The 23,727-nt window shown below is 45.9% G+C and overlaps 1 protein-coding gene across 1 annotated transcript in view; it reads left to right on the plus strand.

Moving 5' to 3' along the window:
* Window positions 1-23,727, plus strand: part of LOC144156029 (uncharacterized) — a 25,868-nt gene continuing 2,141 nt past the window's right edge. The window contains exons 1-9 of the mRNA XM_077687797.1: window positions 1-1,443; window positions 7,640-7,849; window positions 8,936-9,019; window positions 14,673-14,810; window positions 17,311-17,432; window positions 18,192-18,305; window positions 18,367-18,475; window positions 18,556-18,727; window positions 19,434-19,657. Coding sequence (XP_077543923.1) covers window positions 192-1,443; window positions 7,640-7,849; window positions 8,936-9,019; window positions 14,673-14,810; window positions 17,311-17,432; window positions 18,192-18,305; window positions 18,367-18,475; window positions 18,556-18,727; window positions 19,434-19,657 — 2,425 coding nt within the window. The 5' untranslated portion in view covers window positions 1-191. The remainder of the gene's footprint in view (window positions 1,444-7,639; window positions 7,850-8,935; window positions 9,020-14,672; window positions 14,811-17,310; window positions 17,433-18,191; window positions 18,306-18,366; window positions 18,476-18,555; window positions 18,728-19,433; window positions 19,658-23,727) is intronic.

Consider the following 23,727-nt stretch of genomic DNA (forward strand, 5'->3'; position numbering starts at 1 on the left):
GCTCCGTTGCCTCGCGACAGTTGGCGCGCTGGTTTTTCGCACGAAACGTCAATTTCACTGGAACTCCGACACCGGTATGTCGAGAACAGCGTGTTGGAATTCGGCCGCTCCTTCGGCAGTACGTACTATGCTGGCAAAGATATGTCCAACTTTTTTATATTTAACGCACCTGCGACGTATTTCGTAGTGCAATGGGAGAAGCCGAACTCCCGCCTGTCCAGCGCCGTCGTTTCGCTTCGGAGCGACGAGAGTGGAAAAAGATGGTTGAAATTCAGCAACACCTTCTGCTCACGTCCTCCCGCTCTTCCAAGCACATTTCTTCGAGCTCGGGGTCCGAGAAGGCCCCTCAGACTGCGCAGAAGCATCCGATGGGGCCAAAGCCGAAACCGCCGGTGGTGCCTGTGACCAAGCCCCCGCCGCCGGAAGACCAAGTATGCAGCAGTGCTCCCGCCTTGCTTGGCGAACAGAGGATCCTCCTCCACACGGCCGAGGTCATGGAGACGCTGAGCATTTTGCTTCAATCTGACTCCTCGGTTTGTAGCTCGTCGTCTGGGACCGACGCCCATCAGGAGTCGTGCTCTGCGCGTGAAAAAGACCGTGTCCGTGATCTCCATGACCAGATGAGATTGTTCATGAAGGAACGCTGTTTGCTGGTGATTAAAAAAGAATGCAGCCACCAGGTTGCTCTAGTCCGTAAGTTGCGCGACCGCATCAAAAACCTAGCATTAGCAGAGGACACGTTGATCGGGCAACTGTTGTCCACGGGACACCCGATCTTGCCCAAAGATGTGCTGCACCTATCTTTCCTCCGCAAGTCAGTGTTCCTTGAGAACTTGCAAGCGGCCGTTTACTCGTGGCCCTGCCTCCTCAAGTTTCTCGGCCACACGTTCAATAGCTTTGATACGCAGTGGCACAGTTCTTTGGACGTCGTCCTACGCTGGACCCAGGTTCGTCTGGACTCCCTGGCCGAGCAGTCGCTTCGATGGGCTTGGCTGAGTCTTCGCAATGACATCTTGCTTCTGTGCCAGATGGATGCGGGTGACCTCCATGCGGACTGGATCGGCGGAGTGTTCTCTTCGTGCCACTTCTTCAACCAGTTGCTCGTTGGCGCCCATGATTCGTCGGCCAGCGTGACTCCCCTGCCTGTGTCCGCGGTGCTGTCCACCCTTGCCGCACGCCAAGCCGAAGTGTCTGCTGCCCGGCTGGGTGCATTCGTTAACCTGGAAGTTCGGAAAGCTCCCGAGGAGGCCACGCGAGTCCATCCTTGGACTGACGTCGGCACCGTCGAGTTCTGGAGCGCAGCAGCGACTCGCGAGGCTCCCGGCACCGCTGCCCTGCTCACCGCGCTCATCCAGTCCGGCCAGAGCTTGCTCCTCAAGTACCTCTATGCTGCCACTTGTATTGACCACTCTGCACCACCCCAAGCCACCAAGCAGAAGCAAGGTGCCTTAGGCTGCACTTCTTTGCTAAATGTCGCTTGTAATAAGATTCAGACATCCCACCGTATGGCTGTTCAGAAGGGATAAGATTCCGGCATGTTGGTGCATGATTTTTACAAAGAACACAGTGAAAAAGGGCGAAGGAGAAGGCATAGACAGATCAAGCTCTATTTAGGGTTTGTCCCATCTTAGCCTCGTCGTTCGTTCTTTCTGCACTATATATTCATTGTGGAAACCAGTGTAGGCCAGCACACCAAACACTCATTTCGCAGTCGTGTGACTCATCTTGAGCACACACAAGGTCTAACGGTCTTTGAAAGAAAACAAGTGAAGCAGGAGAAAGTGTAGCTCCTGCCCCTTCTCTTGCGAAATGCTCCCAAGGCTATGAATGTGTGCTAAAACTTCGGCATAGGAAAGGGTGCACATCCCCCACCAAACAGGGGAAGTGGGGAGGGAACGCCAGCCAAAGCTTTGGTTTCATCGTAAGCCGTGGCTGAACGGTGCTTGAGGTAATGCTTGGAGTGCCGTTATATGGCACTGTAGGTGCACAAGGTTACGCACAAGTAAAATGATGTGAAGCAGGACTGACGTTCGTTCATTCAATAGTATATCCACTGGTCAGTATGGAGCGGCAGCCAAATCCCCCAAAGATCTGCAAAGTCTGACACACCACTGAACAAGTTAATCTGAGAAATTCAATAACCAAAAAAACTTGCTCTGGCAGACCAGTGGATTTTGCCATAACGCACAATGTGTGAATTGTACGATAATGCCCAAAATGCCATGAATGAATTGAGCTCCATCTTCACATATGTATTTTACCCGCCGCGGTGGCTCAGTGGCTAAGGCGTTGCGCTGCTGAGCACGAGGTCGCGGGTTCGATTCCCGGCCGCGGCGGCCGCTTTTCTGATGGAGGCGAAAAGCAAAAACGCCTGTGTGTACGAGATTTCGGCGCACGTTAAAGATCCCCAGGTTGTCAAAATTAATCCGGAGTCCTCCACTATGGCGCGCCTCATCGCCTGCGTTGCGTCGGCGCGTTAAACCCCCACAATCAATCAATCATCAAATCACATATGTATTTTTTTGTTTGACAGTGTCTGCTAGACTTTGCAGTGCTGAAGAGAAAGAAAAACCATACATTTTTAACTATGTATCTTAATCTCCTCTTTTATTGCGTATAACTTCACTTTGCAGTAGCCTTACTGGACAGGTCCTTTCTAAAAACGCTTACAAACTTAATGGGCCAGTGAGAGCTCAAAATTCTCAGGACATTCCGCTGAAGTTGGCAAGTGTGGACTGGAAGGCTAGTTGGTGTTTAGACATTCTTCATGCTCAGCAACAGGGCACAAAGAAGGGATGTAGACACAGCACTGTATCTGCGTCCCTTGTTTGTGTTCTGTGGCTGTGCATGAAGAATTCTGAAAATCTGTTTCATGTAGCATGCGCTGATAAAAGATAGCTGCTTATGCAACTGGGATAAAAAACTGTGGTTGATTCCTCTGTCATAAGAATCAGTAAAACACCAAAGTAAAATGTGCAGCTAAATCTGCAGGTGAGCATGATTTGCGGTCGGCGGCTGTCTTGTGGGTGTGCTTGCCGAGCAATGTCCTGCTGGCGGGTCGCTTCGGCAAAGGTGTACTGGCGTCATTTCCGTGACGGATATGACGTCAGTGAAATCTTGGTGTATCCCGGCATAAAACACTGTCGTGTTAAAATATAAAACCCCAAAAAGAACCCAAAGTATAACGTACTCTTTAGTGCTAAAGGTTGCTTCCCCGCAAGAAGACTGTGTTTGCAGGGGTGCACCCTTTACAGGCAGCTTTTTTCGTTGTCCTGGCATCACTTCCGTGACGGATATGACCGTCAGCGAAATCTTTGTGTATGTGGGAATAAAACACTTTCGTGTTAAAAAATGGCTGTGGCTTAGCTCAGATCACCCTCGATATTAGGGTGACCATATTCGTGGAAGTAGAAAATGGGACACACCTGCAGGGGGGGGGGGGGGGGAGTGTACAAAAGACAAAAGGTTGATTGGGAGAAAACATTTTAATTCGAGCACTGCTCGTATTTAAAACGTTAAATTTTGCACTAGGCCCTCATTCAGGCAGAGAGAACAATCCCACTCACGGTTCAATTACGTGCATTCATTTCGACGGATCCGTTTCAGATCCTTCGTTGGTGCGTTTTGCCGACTATTTAATTCTTTTAAGCAGGACTTTATTCCACAATACTCGGTTGTAAAATTCTTCGCTCCTGTACAGAAATCTCAGCCGCACAAGTAACATTGCACGTAATGTTGACGGCGAGTTGATGTCCACGTTGAGTTCACAATGAAAAAAAAAAAAAATGCGCTCCACTAAATCCATGGTTTCAGGAAAACACAGGGCCTGTTCCACGGCGCGAAAAATCTCAGCGCATTGTACATCCCCTGTTGTCACCCCTTTAAGACTTTCACCCGCCTCCAAAACACCCGAATACCTGAAGAGTTACAATTTTCTAGTTTCTTTTCAATGCTTTGCTTGATAGTGGTCCACTGGTGAAAAAAATACCTTTTCAAAGTCATCTTCGGTAAGAAACTTCAAAGTTTTCTTCGGAAGAATAGATCTAAATTTTACTCTGTTGGTAAATATTTTAGAGTTTTTAAGGTAATATTTGTAAAATATATTTGTAGCGAGTCAGCATACTTTGGGTTTGATCAACGCGCTGGGCGCCAGTTTTGTAACTATGCAGTCCCACGAAACTGGAACACGATTGCTTATTGGGACAAAAGACGGGATGGCAAAAGCGGACCTCAAATAGCCTGTGAATTCATCTATATTTTCTGAGCTCTACATATGAATCATTTGGGGACTGCTTAAGTTATTATTAAAGCTATTGATTTAATGGCCAAGCAGGTGGTAAGAAAGTTACGAGACACGTTTTAAAACATCCAACTCAGTTTTTTCTTGCGAGCTACTAATTGCACAGTTCTTTTTTAACATTGTAGTAATAGCTGCACAAGTATACAAGATAGCACTCGGAGTGTGTGCACATGCCCTCAGTGTCGGGTGCAAGGTATCGTAATGAAATTTTATGATACGTCAACAGCTGGTACAAAGTCACGATGATATGAATTAAACAAAGTAGCTAGCTGGGCAAGTTGGTACGTGCTCATGGCCTAAGTGCAGCATGAGAGATGGGACACAAAAGGGGAAGAAAACAGGCAGTGCACGTCCTGTTTACATTTACCTTTTGTGTCCCATCTGTGGCAAAGTACTTGTAAACCGCTAATTTAAGAATTCCACTGGCTGAAATGCTTTGTCTACGGTAGGCTATATTTCGAGTGTTGGATGACAAGAATTGGGAACGGCTTCTGTGGAAATAATGCGGTCTTACAAAATGGCTCTTAATCACATTCTTATCAGGGTCTAAAATACAAATTACACCTGGTTTGAGTGCTAAGATGACTATCATGCTGTATTCGGTCACTACCGTAGGTTATTGACAATCATAGTTTTAAAACGAATAATGATAACTGATGGCATTCGTGGGTTCCGTAGCCATTTAGTGGGCAGAAGGGATGCAGAATGATAGCTGTAAAACATTGTAGTGCGAACTTCCTGAAACATATTACACTGCTTTTGCCACCAAGATAAAACAGTAGCGTGAGGAGGGTTTGTTGTGCTGATAAACTCTGAATTATGTAAAATTGAAATTTAAAAATTCTGTGGTATTGCACCTATGTGGTGGTCGCTACTACCACGGCTGTTTTGCCCACATTTTGCAATGGTGTTGCCATTGCTGTTACTTTTTCACCCGTGGTCCCATTCTAAATCTGAAAAATGCAGCCAAATGGAGTGTAGCAAAATATACACATATGGTTCATTTTGCTTGCTTACGCCCTTCTCATGCCACTTCCACAGGCATGTTATCCGTGTTTTGGTTGCCTTCGAAGCAACTGCCTTCAAGTAGTGAGGACAAACTTTTGATGAAGAAACTCCGCGTATTAGAACCTTCACATGTGTTCGGAGCCCAGCAGTGGCAGGGCCACTTGCGAGACATTGCAGGTAGTTGTAAAAATTCGGGTCCGGGCAAGTGAAAGGTGGAGTAAAAGAGCTTATTTTGCAGCTAACACAGCAAGTGAAGAGATGGGAGCGCGGTTTTTAAGCCCCAAAGAATGCATGCACAGCTCTTGTTGGGGTAAAGATACCCGGAAAGCATACCGGACTTCTGTAGGCAGAAGTAGAGAAAATAATTAAATGCACTTGTTTGATTTTGATAGTGCAAATTTTGGATGATACGAATATAATATGCTATTACGAGAGAGTTGTATATCAAGATTCTACTGTGTCATCTGATCACTACATCCTTGTATATGATGTTCGTCTTTGCGTTTCGCTCATTGACATAATGGCACTGATGTTGCCCTCAGTTTCTTTTTAAATCTGCTTCAAATAATAAGAAGACATTATGTATTTGCACATACATGCATGCACAACTTGCATGCCTGTATCTTTTTCAAGTAGTACTGCAGAACCCTGATAAAGGGAACTTCTAGGGACTGGGGAAATTCATATTTATCCAGAGTTCTACTAAATGAGAGAATGCACCTGTGGTGCTAAATACTGCCAAAGATGCCGTTTAAGCATTCTTTAAGCAAGTAATATTTACCAAGATATATGATTGAAGAGAGCAGGCACAGAACTGCTACCTTTTAACACCATGCAGACTCGGAAACTTTTTCCACCTGGAAATGCAGCTGCTTTTTTATGATATTATCGTTTATGGCTGCTAGATTATACCACAACATTTTTTAACCATCTTTTAAAAAAAGAATTCGGAGTATTTGCAACACAGTCAGCCTGTCAAACGCTCTCAACTAGCTTGGGCATTCCATTTGTGCGGAGTGCAGAAGTCTTCGTACAGTTTGACAGGAGTGTTTAGAAGTTTTGTAAATACAAAACCAAACAACTTGAAGACAGCTGTTCAATCTAAACAAAAATTCCGTTTCAGCAGTTCCGTTTACCAAGATCTTGCTGTAATTTGAAAACTTACTTAACTTGATTCAACTGCATGGACACACATTCTCTTTCTCTCTCACCCACTTTGTAAGCAGGACCTGTTCAGCCATATGTAGTTTTTCTTGTACGAAGTGCGGTCCCTCTTTCTCTTTTCTTTCCATTTCTTTCTCTTTTTTTTTTCTTGTACGTGCCTCACATTTTATCCTGCCAGCAGTCTGTAGCCAAAGCCCAGATTTAGCAGGCATGGCGTGTGTAGGCCTCTCGAATCAATACACTGATTGCGCTTGCCAGCGTGGGTGGGGCACCCTGGCACTTTGCTGCCCGCTATAATGGACCACACCCAGAGAGCCCTTTGCGCCAAAGCAACGTGCCTGTTGTCTCTAATTAGGGCTCTCTTGCAAGCCTTTCATTAGGGCGTTATTACACTGGTTGTAGGAAATGGCTTCCAAAGCTTACAGGGTGGTTTGTGGACTCCTTACAATAAAAGCTGTGAATGCTAAAAGGTGTTCTATTAGAGCTACAATGAACCAATCAGCATTTCAGCATGTCACTATTCTTTCGTGCTTTGCCCAAGAAAGACACGTGGAATTTGTTACACTTTTAGTGCTGGAGTGTGTATATGTGTGTGGGGGAGTAAAGTAACTCCTCTCCTCCCCTCACTGTGCCCGTGAATAGGGCTCCAGCTCACTTTTAGCTGTTAGCTAAAAGCGGGATGTGGCCAAGATTTCTTGATTGAGCATGCTTCAAACCTTCGAAGGGGACATCTATCAGCCAAGAACTTCTCTCTCTTGAACCCAAAACTACTTGTCTTTCCATGTAATAATAAAATACAGTGGTGCTTGAAAGCAAATAAAATCTTATAAGTAATATGCCAAAAGATGGGATAAACGTGTTAAGTATTGGCTTGTTGTTTATCCGGCTAAAAAGGGCAAACAAGAACAGAACATGGGACACAAAAAAAAACTTTCTTGTCGTCTGTGTCCCGTGTCCTCTCTTCTTGGCCCTTGTTTTTTTGTTTTTATCCTACATCAGGTCAATTGGATTCCTCCATTCCTTGCTGACACTTAATAAGATATGAGCACTCATACTTCACACGGCATTTTAAGCATGCTCAGCACGTGTGGCAGTGTAGCTGTTAGAAAGTAGTAGTAGTGGGCGGGGGACTAATCAACCCTGTGGCCGTGTTGTTGCTGAACGCAGGTCGGGCCTTGTGGCAGAAGCAGCCCCCGCGATCGACCCGTCCCAGCTGCTTTGAGCTTGAGAAGCTCTACTGGGACCATTACTGGGACTGCTTTTCCAGCCAGCTGGCTGCCAGGCTAGCCACGCTGCACCCTGTGCCCCAGCTCCTGGGATCCACCCCAGCACTGTCGGACGTGTCGCTGCTCCGCATGCTGGCCTGCCAGAACCATGGTGCGTGCCCTCGTTAAGTTCATTCCTTTTTGCGAAAAAATGTGTCTGTACATATGTATATGCGCACATTTTTTGATAAAAAGGGTCAATCACAATTATGTACGGACCGGCCAAAATTTTATCCCACTTAGGGGGGTCAGTGTGCACATGTTTAGCCAAGTGCACACACCTTTAACGGTGCAGGGCCTTGCACCTCATCTAACCTTTTAGAATGGCTCACGTTTACATAAAATATGCAGGTAGCTGTCATCGTAACTGTGCAGTGCAATTTCCTACAACATTTATGTTCTAAATGAGGTCACAATCGTTACGACTTGGAGCAGTTATACGTTGCGAAAATAAACCAACCTGTTACAGTGCTGGTATCGCACGTCAATTAATCAGGCCTAACGAGGCAACAATATAACGTATTTGTATCTGATGGGGGTGATCTTGCCGACGCCAATGAGGATGGCCAGGAAATGTGCTGAACCTGGTTCCCAGAGAGCTTTGTTGGCGTTAAGGCTGCCTACCAAGCTGCATTTGTTTTTTTGGCATATCCTAGAATGTTATTTATTTGCAGATGTGGCCACAAGTTCTGTAGATTGCAGAGGACAAAAGAAGAAGCCAGAGAACATTAAAACATTGCATGAGCGCCTATCAACTATGTAGCAGTCATCACTGTATTCACTGCAGAAAGACAGCAATGGGCGTCACAGCATTTGCATGCTCAGGGTCTACTAAGGTTCTCGGCTTGTGGCGAGGGGAGGGACTGTTGTGCACATTGTACCGTACGCTGAAACTCTGCTTGTGGTGGTGATTGTGCCTGAATCGCACCACTTCAGTGGACATCAGTGATGGCACTCCATGTTCCCTCTGGCAGTGGCTGAGCCTGCACATGTGCCCCTGTGAACGTACTTTCGGAACTGGGGCCATGGGCGTTCACTACTGTGTATTGCTGTACTGTGCAAAGCATGCCCAGCAGTGGCTCAGTATGATCTTGTGTTTTGACGTGCCCACCAAGAGATAAGATTGCACTACAGTTACAAACAGTGCAACTAGTTGCCATTTTGCTGCGCCTAATGTAGTTTGTGCACGGCATTTCAGATTTGCCAACTACTGCAGTAGCCTCGATGAGGCGTGTCAGCCAGAAGCTTCTTGCACAGCTTTCACTTTTGGCTTGGAAACATGGTAGGTAATCCTGCTCTCTTTTTGTATATTTTGCTTGGTTGACATTCTCGCAGCCAGAAATTTATTTCTGGGGGAGGGGGGGATGTTGTGCCTCCACTCTACAGTGATATATATATATATATATATATATATATATATATATATATATATATATATATATATATATATATATATATATATATATATATATTTGTAATTCTAGGAAGTCAACAGTACATTTTATACACGTTTGCCCCCCCCCCCCCCCTAAAAAAGAGAAGAAAACATCTATCAATAAAAATTTTGAGGGGGAAGGGGTGTCTGACCCTCCCCTCTCCTCCTGGCTATGCCAGTGCCCTCTTTGGACTGAGGTGCTTTCATGAATACAAGCATGAATACCTTTCCACCTGCTTTTGAACTGGTAACGTGTAGAATCAAGCTTTTAAGTTGCTATTACAAAGTTTGCTATTACGTTTGTTATTTGATATTACAAAGTTGCTATTACAAAGCCAACATGATCAACTGCTTTCTGACTTCCTTTCCTTGTTTTGAGCATTGCACGTGTGAAAAGAAAACCAGCACTTATCACAGTGATTTATTGATTGTGGGATTTCAAGCTAAAGCTACACAGACTATGAGGCACGCTGTAGTGGAGGGCTCCAGATTAATTTTGACCACTTGGGGATGCGTAACGTGCGCCATAGTGGAGGCTCCAGATTAATTTTGACCACGTGAGGATCCTTAACTTGTGCTGAAATCTCAACACACGGGCATTTTTGCTTTTCGCCTCCATCACAAAAGCGGCCGCCGCAACTGGGAATCGAACCCATGTCTTTCAGCTCAGGAACACAACGCCTTAGCCACTGAGCCACCGCGGCGGATGGCTGGGTAGCTAAGGCAATGGGATTCCAAGCACAAGGCCATCTGTTGAATTCCCGCTTGTGGTGGCTCAATTTCTGGTGGAGGCAAAAATACAAGAACACCCAGCAATGTGAAACATGTAAACAAACAATCCAAACTTTGCTGCATATAGCCAAAGCAGATGGCCGAAGTTCAGCTTCAGCGCATAAAATCCCCATTTAGAACTTATAAGAGGAATGCCTGAACAAAGCAAAAAACCCAATATTATGCATCAACATCGTACTGAGCATTGTTACCAAGGAAACACGGCACTTCACTATGAAGTATTCTTTTTAGAATACATGAGAATCCACTTTTGATAGAAGCAAGACTGAATCCCAGAATCGTCTCCTGTCATGCATGCATACATATAGGCATCTGTTTGCCCTGGCAGATATCGATGCACCTGTGCAGCTTCTGTATAGTAGTAGTACCTCCAGTGATTTGTACCTTTGCGTTGATACAGAAATAACACTGATGGATAAAATAAATATCCACTTCCGCAGCTGCACCACGCCTCTTGACAGCTCTCCAATATTTTTGTGCCTCTGTAAAGACAATAAAGAAAGTGGGAGATGTTTCATGTATTTCCACACATTTGTTCTTACTGCCCATACAGAGTAGTCATGTGATTTCTTTTTTCCACCTTTATTGCTGTCGCTTAAAAATTTGCATCACTATTTCTACCCTGCCCTAATTATGACACTACTACTGCTGCAAAACAGCTGTTTCGGTTGAATGTTGAACTTTAAATAACTTTGAGTCATCATACATGGCCTCATTGGAGCAACTGCCCTAGGCTGGGCCAATTCGTATATTTTTTTTAGTGGCGAAGCCCCTGGCTCAGGCTGTCGGTGTCTCATGTTGTCATCGTCTCAGGTCGTCGTAGTATCATGTAGTGATGGTACTAAAACACCGGGACACTCATTTTCCAATGCCTCGTGCTAGTACGTAATGCGCACTAAAAGTACGTAACGTGTACTAGCACGTAACACGCACGGGGAGTCGGGACACTCGTTTTCCAACGCCTCATGCTAGAACGTTTCATCTCCCTAGAAAATGCCATACTAAACGAACACACCGGGACACTCGTTTTTCAATGCCTCGTGCTAGTACGTAACGCGCACTAAAAGTACACACCAGGACACTCGTTTTCCAACGCCTCGCGCTAGAACATTTCATCTCCGTGGGAAAATTCCATGCTAAAAGAACACACCAGGACACTCGTTTTCCAACACCTCGCGCTAGAGCGCTTCGTGCTTCAAAGGCATGAGACTTACAGCAAAGCTGTATACCTCTACCTCCAAATGTTTTCATCTCCGTGGGCAAAAACGCCATGGTGCCAAGAATACACTTATACACTGCATGGTTCTCCCCTCCCCAGGTTTCCCGTTAGTGGAGGTAGCCCGGGATTTTTTTTTTTCCAGCACCTCTTTTTCATGCATAGGATGGTCTGCTTTGGTGGCATGCTAGCTCAGATATTATGGTGCTGATGGGGAATTAATTGCCACCCATGGCAACTGTGTTTTTGTTGGAGACTGATAACAACTATGCTCATGGGTGTACTAGCCTTCAGTGCACGCTAGGTGATCTGAATTGATCTGTGACGTTTCTTGATAGTGTGACTCACAACTGATTTGATTGATTGATTGTGGAGGTTTAATGCGTCGACGCAACGAAGGCGATGAGGCGCGCCGTAGTGGAGGGCTCCGGATTAATTTTGAGCACCTGGGGATCTTTAACGTGCGCCGAAATCTTCCACACACGGGCATTTTTGCTTTTCGCCTCCATCAGAAAAGCGGCCGCGGCAGCTGGGAATCGAACCCGCGACCTCATGCTCAGCAGCGCAACGCCGTAGCCACTGAGCCACCGCGGTGGGTATGTGACTCACAACTGAGCTGCAGTATTGGTGCATTCAGCTGCAGATTTTATTTTTTATTTTCTTTAAGCAACAGGGCAAAAATATTCAGCTCTTCCAACCCATTCAGTTCCACAGCTTTCATAGCAGTGCAGCTGTTGGGACCAAGGCGACATGCACACGGGGGTGGCCAGGGGGGCCATGGCCCCCCTTGACCAATAGGGAAGGGCACAAAATTTCTGATTACGTGTGCAGTGCAGACTGATGACATTAAAAAAATAAGAAGATAGCTTTAGTTATCTCACTTACAGCCCCCTGGGGTGCGGCATGATTCAACCCAATCTCAACCTGCCTGTCTCAGAATCGCACTCTCTAAAACAGCCGGGTTATTTCCCCCATCTTCAAGATCCCTCCTCTCAGTACACGTTTTTGCAATTTTCTCAGCTCATTTCTTCTCGACCGCTGGTCTCCACAGAGGAAATGAGGGAGGGTTTGACTTCTGCTGCTGCAAACAGTAAAAAAGGGGCAGTCCCCAGCCTGCGCAAGGGTGTGCAATGGGTACTCTCCCGGTTTATTGTGCAGGAGGGGGAGGGGAAGGAGAGGAGGAGAAAATTGCTTTCACTGAAAAAGTTGTGCTGCCTGCCCCTCCAGCTTAAACTCCTGATTCCCCACCGGTAATTTTTGGAGCAGGTCATTTTCGCTACCCTCTGGCTTCTCCAAGCCTTTCCAGTCCCATAACTATGCTAAGAACACACACGATGTAAGCTAATCAAGTAACCAAGGTCGTGGCACAACCTTGCTTGGCTTCAAATAAGCCATATGTTCCCCCATGTTTCTCGTGTTACCCTTTCACACTTGTCGTGAGAAGTCAGAAAATGGACCTCTTCCCAGTAGCTATCTGCTCATCCGCAACCTTACCAGTCGCCATTTTGTTCGCCAGTCAAGTGAGGAGGTAAAAAAATTCAGCGCAAGAAGAAAAATAATAATGATGACTGCCAGAAAAAGCATAAACGTGCCCTGCTGCACCCCTGACCCATTAGTTCTCCTTTCCTGTCACCAGCCTTTGTGCTGGCTAAGTATTGCCTGTCTTGTTCATGGGATAATCCAATAATTGAGATGTAAAAGAAGCCACTGCACCTGCTGAAGAGTGCCGCAGGGCAAATGAATGCATGTTTTCGACAATAGAAGAAGAGTTTCGTTTCATTCTCTTTCCGATGCTGGACGCCTTTATTCATGGAATCGAGGAAAGATTCACTCTGGAGACTTTTGACCTCGTGTCTGCCATGCAGGGCATCCTGAGCCCCTCTGCAGGAGATGAGCAGGTAGCTATCATTTGTAGCTTTTTTGAGACAGATGCAGACAACTTACGCGCTGAAATGCGGCTACTTAGGCTTCCAACCAGTAACAAAAAAGCAGACAACATGACCGCCTATGACTGGCTGGATTCACTCAGGGAAATTGGGTTGGGAAATTCTGGGTTCAAGGATTTTCCTTGCGTTCTTCAGCTTTTTTCCATAATTCCTGTGACTATTTCCGGTCGTGGCAGCCGCTTTTCTGATGGAGGCAAAAAACGAAAACGCCTGTGTGTTCTAAATTCTGGCGCACGTTAAATATCCCCAGGTGGTCAAAGTTAATGCGGAGCCCTCCACTACGGCGCACCTCATCGCTTGTGTAGCGTTGGTGCATTAAACCCCCACAATCAATGAATGAGCGATGAGGCCTGTTTTTCCGTCTGTCATCCGATCGCCCCCTGATGCTGCCCAAACACACGTTTGCCTGTCACATGTATGTAGTAGTTTTCTGCATCTCCGCTATAACAGTTCTTTTGTATACCAGCTTTCGCTTGACGATGTGTTTGATATTTGATATTTTTCTTTTGCGTCAGCTCAGTTATGCTTTCTTGTATACATATTATTTAAAGTCGATCGGGCGTCAATAAACAACTTGTAGCTTCTGTATATGCACAGGACTCACTGTTTTTGTGTGTGGCCATTTACATCTGTTTTCCTGGCGCAAGCTGCTGTTTTTATTGTTACGATGACTTTGTGCACTATTTTTGCATAAGAAATGGTTCTTATTGTTTCAAAAATTACACATCCTCACTATTTGAACTTTGGAGTGAGCCCGCCCATCAGTGCGTGAATATTTCTCGTGATCAGGGGTCCCATAAGAATTTGTATGGCGATAGAATAGTCAAGAATTTGTCAGCCTTATCTCTGACACTTCGGATTTGTTTAAGCTTTCCACCTTGTCTAAATTATTAAACACCTTTTATACGTCTCATTTTTAAAGGAAAACACAACCACACAGTTATAATTATGACTTTTTAAATTGCATAATTCCAAGGGCCATCATTATTAGCATTGCATGTCTTCACGCAATGCAGAGGTGATTTTCTAAGGGACCGGATGATTGGGGGGAGGGGGGCATTGATGAAAATTGGCCCCCTTTCATACTGGACCCTGCGCACGCCTATGGTTGGTACTGACTGCTATGTAGTTTTTAAGCTTTCAGGCTTCAATTGTAGCTGCCATACCAGAGCTAATTGTATGAGAACAGCACCTGTTGGCAGGGATGAGATACAGAAGCGTAGAGTGCTGTCAATAACTATTGGGTATATTGTACGGAGTAAAGCGAGAAAAAAACAAAACATTCAAATTTCAATGTTCAGAAGACTGACTTACTGGTGTCGTATACACATCCAGATAAGCAGTCTCTTTGCTGTAGAGCCTGGCAGGCGGGTTGTCCATAAATTATGTGCTCGTCTACAAATGGCGTATGCTTTGAAAATGTCCTGCGTGCTCCTGTTCCAATGATCTTGAAGCACCTGCCTTGGGTTTGCACTTGAGCCGGTGTGCCTGCAAGTCTGCGCTGTGTGCGAATAATTGTGTTGTTGTGTGCCGGCATTCTGTGCAGCACTGAGCGCAGCACTGGCCGAGTCTTACCATGGCACTCCCAGGCAGGCCACCCGGAATCTGTTGCTTCAAGCTGTGCAGCCTTTGAGCGCTTACCTGGCAACCACACCTGAGGGGGACTGCACGGACAGCTGTCTTGGTGAGCCCTCGCTTGCACACTCAAGCACAAGCGGTACCAATGCTTTTTTCTTTCATTCCTTGTTTGGTAAGGAAAGTGCTTGTGTTGGCAGCAGACAACATTAAATTTCAGAACTGTGGACACTGTTTCTGCTTCCATTTTGAAATGTTTTAAACATACTTTTATGATAGTTTTCTCTTATTCTTTCTTTTATTTATCTGTGACAAAGTAAATCTGGGGCCATATTTTTTTGTGATTATTGTTCTTGAACCCATTATTTTTGCTTTTACTCTTGCGCTAAGCAGAAGCAAGATTTGACTGGCAGTGCATAATAAAAAGAATCATATGAGCCTCTTACTAAAAAAAATACTGACTTGCAACTGCTGTTTTCAGGAGATGGGATTGTTTACTTACCTTAGAGTCCATAAAACAAAGTTGCTTTGCTTCACCCCAAAATTATGGAAATGTAAATTTGTTTACAGGTAGTTGCTGTGAAAGACTTTTTATTTGAGAGCTTGGTATTTAATGAACTAAACCACAGCCTATGGTGGGGTATTTTGCGCGTGTTATATTTTGTGAGCTGCAGAGAATGGGGAACAAAGAAAGCACAAAAGTGCATTTCCATCTTGTCTTTTAGTGTCTGCATTCATGATATTTCATTTTTCGCCTTCCTCAGTGGCCAAAGTGTGCTATTGTAACTGTTTTGCCTATCGTCGTGGCTAAATATGTGCAAGGAACAGGTGATGAAGAACCGATGTGAGTGTGGATTCATGAGTTATCATTGGTGTATCGTTTGCTGCAGTTCATATACAATAGTGGACTAAGCTGAGGGGCTGTTAAAGGGGTACTGACACCAATTTGGAGTGTTGATATTATTACACAGTTCGCTTCCTTTACTCAACAGAATACCCTGGCTGCAACATGTGGGACATACTTCAATTTGATCTCATTTATCGCGCCGGTGCAACAGCATGCAGAGCGGCGCGCAGCAAATAGACATCAGTGTGAAATCACTCCGCAGTAGGGAAACGAAGTGACGTAGTCGTGTGCCGCCAACGTCCAGAAAGTCGTGACATCACTTCATACGCGTGGCCTGGCGACCGGTGCCTCGACGCTGGCACATTCATGAACTGATGCACGTAGCCAGAACTACAGGGATAACCGCTACCCAGGAAGGCACTCCTGCTGAAAATAGAGCTCCACACATGAAAAGCAGCCAATAATATAGCCCAGAATTGCAATAGAAGTCGCCATCGGAACTTTTATTGAAAGCGGTCATCAAATATCTGCCATAATGGTAGGCCTAAACGCCTTGAGGTAGCTCAGCCGCTCAGCTCTGGTGGCAGGGTGGTCGAAACAACCCCTCCACCGACCGCCACAGTGTTTTGAGGGTCCACACAAAATTGTGAGGTCATACCGTGGTTCTGTCATACGTGCCGTCCGGGCGGGAAGCGCGGAAATCTGAAACCGACTATTTTTAGGCTGTTCAATGTCATTATTTATCGTGCGCGCAAGTATTTATTAAAGTGCTGTTGCAGATTTGTCAGGCCATAAAGCACTGATAAAAGCAATAAAAAAAGGAACGTAAATTCTTGGTGTCGGTACTTTTTTAATGTTCTTCTTTAACTACTGTGTATTCATAAGTGTGTGTAGATTCTGACATTAATGATTCAAAAGTTTATGACGACAGTGTGAGAACTCATAAAAGTGTATTTTTAATCATCAGGCTGATGTTAAAGGGGGAGAAGAGCTGTGACATTGTTGTTTTTGAAACAATTTTCTAAAATTAAGCCATCACTGCAGTGAGCCCTTTTGCTGTAGTTTTGCTCATGTAAGGTTACTATGAGAATTTTTTTGAAATTTTATAGCTCAATAAAAAGATATGTTGGAAAAAATGCAAATCCTGCTGCCACATTAGCTCTGAAAATGTGGTAGACATATTTTTGCTCATTGTAGTATTCTTTTAGTCCTTTGCATGACCTGTCATGGTAGATAGAAAGTTCTGGAAGGAAGTACCTTAATTTCTATAGAATACGCTTCATAATTTCACAAGTTCAGTGCTGTATTTGTTGCATTACAATTATTAAATGATGTGTTGTTGTCACAAAGTAAAATGATGCACGAGATAATATAGTTCACACGTCAAAGATGAGCAACTTCGCATGTATGACTGGGGTATGAAATCGCACAGCTCACGTTAATAGAGGTGTAGGAAATTTAATGAAGAATATAGATTTGTGGGCAGTTTTATTTCATTTTTTGGGAGTTGCACTAACAAAGCTCCAAAATCAGTTGCACGAGTATTTTTATTCTGAGGTGCACAAAGTGCCTCTAAAGCCTCTTAGCTGCCCCTACGTCAGCCTGCTGATCTCATAGCAGGCCCCGTTTGCCCAAACTGGCCCCACATTCAGTGCACGCACGAGTGGTACCTGTCGTCCCATTCATTGGTGCAAGCTGCGGGCGGTCAGTGGAAGTGTGTGCGGCAGGCGGGCTCAGCGCGACTCCCCTCTCTCGGGTGCAGCCCAGCTCCACCTGGCCCTGACCCTGTGGCACACGCTGCACTGGGCTGAGCGGGGCCTGCGCAGCAGCCTGCGTCTGTGGGCGCCCTCTCTGCTACCTCAGCTTGTCCAGTGCGACCTCCAGGTGAGGGAGATCATCTTCGCCCTTGGTCTTCTATCTTGGCACGTGTGCACGGGGGTCCAGTCTTGGCTCCCGTTTTCTTTTTCTTCTGTCTTTTTTTCCTCCTACTGGTGTCTGCTGTTGTTTCGACATGCTCACTATTGCCCGGGATGATGTGGCCGGGTTCAAGTCAGAAAATTTGTGATCCACGAGACACTACCTTTGCAGCCGCAGAGAGTGATTCCACACTTCAAAAGTTGAACACTTCTTTCTGGAGCTGGATGTTCACTGTGAATTTAACTGCGTCTCTCAGCAATCGATTGATGAGTTCTGAGAATATTTTCGTTCCGCAGCATATACAGTGCCTCCTCAAACTGCATGGGTAAATGCTGCATTGGCATTGCACTTCCTTGCCACACACTGTGGAGCCTGTACCCACTCAAGATTTACCACGAATTGAAAAAAAAAAAAAAAAAAAACATAAAACCATGGAAGAGCCATAACATTGGTTCCACATTTGGTCCCAGACAAAAAGGAGAAAATGAGACAAGAAAAGAGAGAGCGAGAGAGACGATTATCTGGGGTGCTGACAATGTGCGAGGCTAGTTTGGTCAGTGCTGCAACGCGTCTGCACCCATTTATTGACTGCCTACACCTCTTGCTTGGGAATGCGCTCCCTGTGGTGAACTGTGCTAGTAAAGGTAAAATGTGCTGCGACGCAACCTGCAGCTGTGCTGCAGTTTGTGCGTGCCCTGTCACTTGATGCGCATGCTGTGCTTTTAGGCCATCATTTCTTCAGCAAGACGAGGCCAAGCATCCTGGGACTCCCCTGGGGAGTCGGCCCAGCTGGTTTCACACGCGAGCTCGCTGTGTGCCTCTGCTCTGGATGCCCTGCAGGTGGGGTGAATGAGCCGCTCGTTCGGGAGCCAGACCCTCATCCACTTGTGGCACCTTGCAGGGCCTGCAGGCCTCGGTTCCAACCAGATACCAAGATAACTGCTACAGAGCCTGTCTGCAAAGGCTACAGTCTGCTGCGGTGCCATCAACTAGACACTTCAAGAGGCAAGGTAAAACGCTTTCACCATTCTTGTATGCTGCACTCCCATGGTGAAAAGTCATTGAGCTGTGCCTCCTTCCTATGCCCTAGATGAGAAAACAGTTGACTATATGTCACCCACTTTGGATCACATCTTGGACCCAACAATACAAGCAGCTCTCGGAGTGCCAGTGGAAGCGCAAGCAATGTATGTGCGACTAACGCTACAAGCGGTTTTCAGGGCATGGAGAAAAATGCTTGAAATGAGGGGCTCGAAATTCAGGTGAGACTGCTCTCAGTGCACTGGTGGCTGTCAGGGCACCATTTGTGGACATTGCGTAGCGAGAGAGACAGAGAGAGACGTTTATTTAAAAAAGGGGCGTCACGATTGTCCTAGGGATGGTGCCCTCCTTGCTGGGCCCCAGACTCTTCTGCTCCTCTCCAGGCTAGAAGAATAAAGTTTTTCTGAATCCCAGTTGGAGCTGGCCAGAGCTGCCCTACATAGCACGAACGTATTTGTGGCGGTGTTTACTGAAGGCCAAATGAAGGGGCAGGCCCATGTTGCATGAAATAAGTTGGAAGGGTTTCCACATTTATTGCATATGTTTGCATGTGTTTGAGGGAACATTTTGGATAGCCGGGACTTGTTTGGGTAAGTGCTTGTCTGTATTTGTCTCGGTGCTTGAGCTTCCGCACCAGAGAGGTTCTTGTCCGGGTTGGGGAAAAGGGCTCATGCACCCCTTTGGATCGTGAGGCATTCTCCAAAGCCGCTTGGGAAGGGCTGCAGAAGGCTGGGACTGTTAGCCGCGCGGTTTGTAAGGTCTTGCGCAGCCTGGTCGGCCTTCTCGTTTCCCTCCAGCTCCTCGTTAGTGCGGTGCAACTGATTTGGTGTTTTCGGCTCTAGTTTTTAAGACGTTTGTAAATTCTGCCATTTATGACATTCTGCATAGCCTTTTTGGAATTGGTGACTATTTGCTTCCTTCCCTCAGTGAACAGGCAGAGGCCCAAATTCACGACGATGCAGCCCTGTGCATTGCTCGGGTGGAACAATCAGAGTTGAGTGACAGTGCCAAGAGTGCTCTGCAGGACTTGAGTGCCCATCGCGAGCTGCTACAATGTGTTGCCCCCCCCACCCAGCGACAGAACTCAGCGCGCAGTGCGAGCCGTAGGCTTTTCACTCCAAACAGAGTGTCGCCATTCATCAGGGACAGCGGTAAGTGCGCTTACATTCCCTTCCTATTTAAACAGGTGGGCCAAGGATGGCATTGTAAACTGAGCATTTTTCTACCCGGTAAATTGTGCCATGGGTCGCATAACCTCCTCGGTCCCGGGGTACCCAAATGGGTACCACAACCAAATGGGTACCACAACCATTCGAAATTAGCGCGTCAAAAGTCATCTCCCTGCAAAAAGCAGGCCTTGCTTTCACTAAGCCCCTCTAGGTGGCGCGATGTGTCCCGGCATCTCTGAAGAGCGAGGCGGCAAAAATGGCTTTGACCGGCGCGAGCGCTCGAATGCGTCCACAGGGTAAGACCCAGAGTACCCAAATGGGTACCATCAAATTTCACAACTTTCGTTTGCTTTTTTGCTATTGTAATTTTTCTGCACCTATTTCTTATAGATAGTGAACCAAATATAAGTGCGTTGTAGCATTTTTGTAGCATTTTTGAAGCATTGTAGAATTTTGAAAATATTGGTCCTTGTATTCTACACGCACTGAAACCAGAGTACCCAAATGGGTGCCATCAAATTCTATTACTTTCGTTTGCTTTTTTGCTATTGTATTTTTTTTTGCGTTTATTTCTATGGATAATGAATCGAATAAAAGTGTGTTACAAAAGATTTTTGTATTTGCACATTCTTGGAATTGAAGAGGATAAATTGAGCAGAAGCGCCATTACCGTCCTTGAGGGAAAAAGCTATAGCTTAGAGTGCATTGCTATGGAACCTATGTCCGAGATTACCGCGCACAGCTTGTGCCCAGTTCATCCTGACATTGTGCCTCTCTGAAATTTATTTGTGTGAACCAGACAAGTGTAGTCTTTTGATGTGCATACGTGGAGTTCCATTGGTCATCAACCCAATATCTCATGAACCTTTCAAGTTTTATGGGCACAAGCGGAGGGCTGCCAGTAACAAAGCATGGTTTATCTCACAACTCCATCATTTGCAACCAGTGACGTGCGAGACTTGGCATTTTTTCAGATTGAGTGAATGAACTTTATTTAAGCCGGCAGAACGACTTTTTTATGCGCCGCAGGCCTGGCATTTTTTCGGACAAGCCCTGAAAGGCTGAGTGGCAAATGATTTGATGGCCTCTGAGATTCCTTGCATAGAGGCAAAAAAGAATTTGAAGCAGACGGAATGTAGTGATACATAAAAAAAAAAAGAAGGTTGACGGATGGATCAGCTCTGCCAGTCACAGAATATTGTGTGAAAGGAGTGCACATTCCTGCTTATCAAGCATTTGTACAACACACCACTGTGGGTACTTGCCACATCTCCTTGCTCGGCCAACAGCAGCAAATGTCGAGGATATACCTCAAAGCGTTCATTAAAGGGAAGGTGAAGCGGTTTTAGAATTAAAAGAAAAGTTGACTAGCAGCAAGTACACATTGACTAGTTCTCGTGTACGAAATATTTTCGCAATACATGCAATACAAGCGGCGCAATGTGCAAACAAAAGTGGCCCGATGCTCCGCCCCCATCTCGCCGCGCGATTCCGGAAGACCGAAGAGCGCGGCGAAAGCTGGCTGACGAACGTCATACCTGGACTTTCGGCCGGATCGGCCGCCTCTGCCATGCTCTTTTCACCGTGTTTCCTTGTGAATGATACTGTTTTTGCGGTTGGTAGCGCTTATTTGTACAATTTTCGTGTTCAAAAAGTATGCACGAACGCCAAACGAGGCATACGTTACCATGCCGTATTCCTAAGCACGGTAATGCCACGCCGGGATGTTTGATAACATACGGAAGCGACAGGCGTGTTTCCATCTCCTAAACGCTGTATTGCCAAAACTTCCGGTGATGTCACACAAAAATAAAAAACAAAGAACAAATACAAGCGACAGCCGAGATGGCTATGCTTGATGACAGAGAATTTACTACACTACGTTAGATACATTGTAAAACGCTCCAATGCGTTTCTTTTTTTTTTCTTTTTGATGCGACGGTCGTGAATGTTAACATTAGATTCTAGATTTAGGAAGGATGGTGAATACGGCTGTACTTTTGCCGGGGGTGTTTCGTTCTGTTCCAGAAACAAAGCCACATTTGCTCAGGAAATACCTTTATTCCTTTATTGATTCCGTGTTCCCCATAATAAAAAACAAAAAAAGTTCGGGGAACGAAACCCGCTCCAGCCAAGCTTTAACAGCCAATATACATGTTTCGTTAAACACGTCGGTTTTCTTTCCCTATGGGCTTAGAACAGTGTTCAAAAACCCAATTTTTGGCGAAACTAAGACAAGGGGCCAATCCTGATAGAAGTTCTCTCCCGGTTGAGAGGTAAAATGTATTCCTACAAAGTAACAGAACCAAGACCATTACATTACTTATTTTGCAAGTATACATGCCACGATAAGGTAATATTTGTCTGGAATGAAAAAAAAACACCGCTCCGAACCACCACCGTGCCATAATTTGTGTTGACTGCAGGATTATTATTCGTTGCCCAAGATTCCGTGTGCCTGCATATTATAACCTGGCAAGCAGTTGTTGCCGCTGAACCTCAACTGTGCTCCAGTGATATCCGTTGATATATATAACGATGATACTAAAAATATTAGGAGCGAAGAGTAAATATACGGCCTTTGTCCGACTAGCGCGGTAAATGCTTAGATCTAGAAATGCTGAAGCAGGCCAACGATTCATTATCACAAACGTTTGGTGATTGTTACCTAAAGTAACGTAACTACAACGTAACTGCCGTGTCCGACTGGTCTGTTAATTATAACGAGGGGGCCGTAATATTGTAGCAGAAGGCGCAACGCACACGCAAAACTCAAGCCCTACTAGAGCCGAAAATGCTACGGAGGCACCAGTATACTACAGTGTTTTCAGAATAAATGCATGTCAAGCAGTAAGACGCCACTCATCGAAGTGCAGCTAGCGATCGCGGAGTCGTTTTAGCGCCGCTGTCCAAATGGCGCGCGCGCGTGCGCGCGTGTGGGTCTGTGTATGGGGATGAGCAACGCCGCCTGTATAAACATTGCCTAACGCGTGAGCGAAAAATGGCCAAACAGCCACTCTCCTGTTGCTCTCTCCTACCCTTCCCCGCTCCGTAGCCTTCCAGCGTGCTTTCGTGTCCGCCAGCCAGCGCCGCTTCTCGGAAACTATGCAAAATAGTGGAAAGTTTGTTTAGCGTTGCCGAGGCGGCGCTCCTACGCCTTCTTGTTTTTCACCATGCCTGTCTGTCTTGGTCTGTCACTGATAAAACTTCCTTTGTCACGAAGCAAAATCTCTTGCGCTGCCACAGGCTGATGCCGGCTTTGCGTGCTTATCTACTCGGATCACAGGCCCCGAAATGTTTTGAGTGGGGCATCCCACCTCTATCCCCTCCGCATTTAGGTATTGTTTCGACCCCGCTGTTCGCATTCCGCATCGGTAGGCACTTCTAAAATTGAGGACTACTGTAGAAGCGCCCGGACAGCGTGGCGGGATCCCAGCTGCTTATCCTTTTGTTTTCTATAATTTTCTGAAGTTTACAAGCACGTGGTATTATTGGAAAGTAATCGTAGAAGTGAGCGCCTGAACAAAAAACGTGCACGCAATTTTTTCTTCTTTAAATACTCCAGAAAGAAAAATATCAGTAAAATAATGGCTGCCTCATCCGAAAATATCGTGTTTCTGTTAGCTATATGTCTACCCGACAATCAGTATGTTCTTACACTATTTCAGTCCGCCTCCGTCTTTATCTTTGGAAAAATGCAGCAAGTATAAAGCGAGCGACACGTTGAACGAGATCCCCAGTGTGCCACAGAACTAGCGCCCCGTCGCGGCTAAGATGTAAGCGAAACGGCCCTTGAAGCCCAACAGGCAAGCTGACAGACACACGTCGTAGAAGTGGGTGCAGCGTTCGCGACACGCGAGCAGTGACGTAAGGCGAGATGTCCGCCGGCACGCGCCACATAGTGGATCAGTGCCTGAACTAAGCGTCCCTACCCTTCCCATTGAAAAGCGCGCGACGCGTCAGGCAATGTTAATACAGGCGGCGTTGGGATGAGTAACGGAGCTGGGGTGGGCGACATCGAACAAAGGAAATACGGAAGTAGAGTTCGCTTG

This window comes from Haemaphysalis longicornis, unplaced genomic scaffold (genome assembly GCF_048455015.1).
Source record: "Haemaphysalis longicornis isolate Haplotype H1 unplaced genomic scaffold, Haemaphysalis longicornis Haplotype H1 scaffold_1, whole genome shotgun sequence".
Classification (NCBI taxonomy): Eukaryota; Metazoa; Arthropoda; class Arachnida; order Ixodida; family Ixodidae; genus Haemaphysalis; species Haemaphysalis longicornis.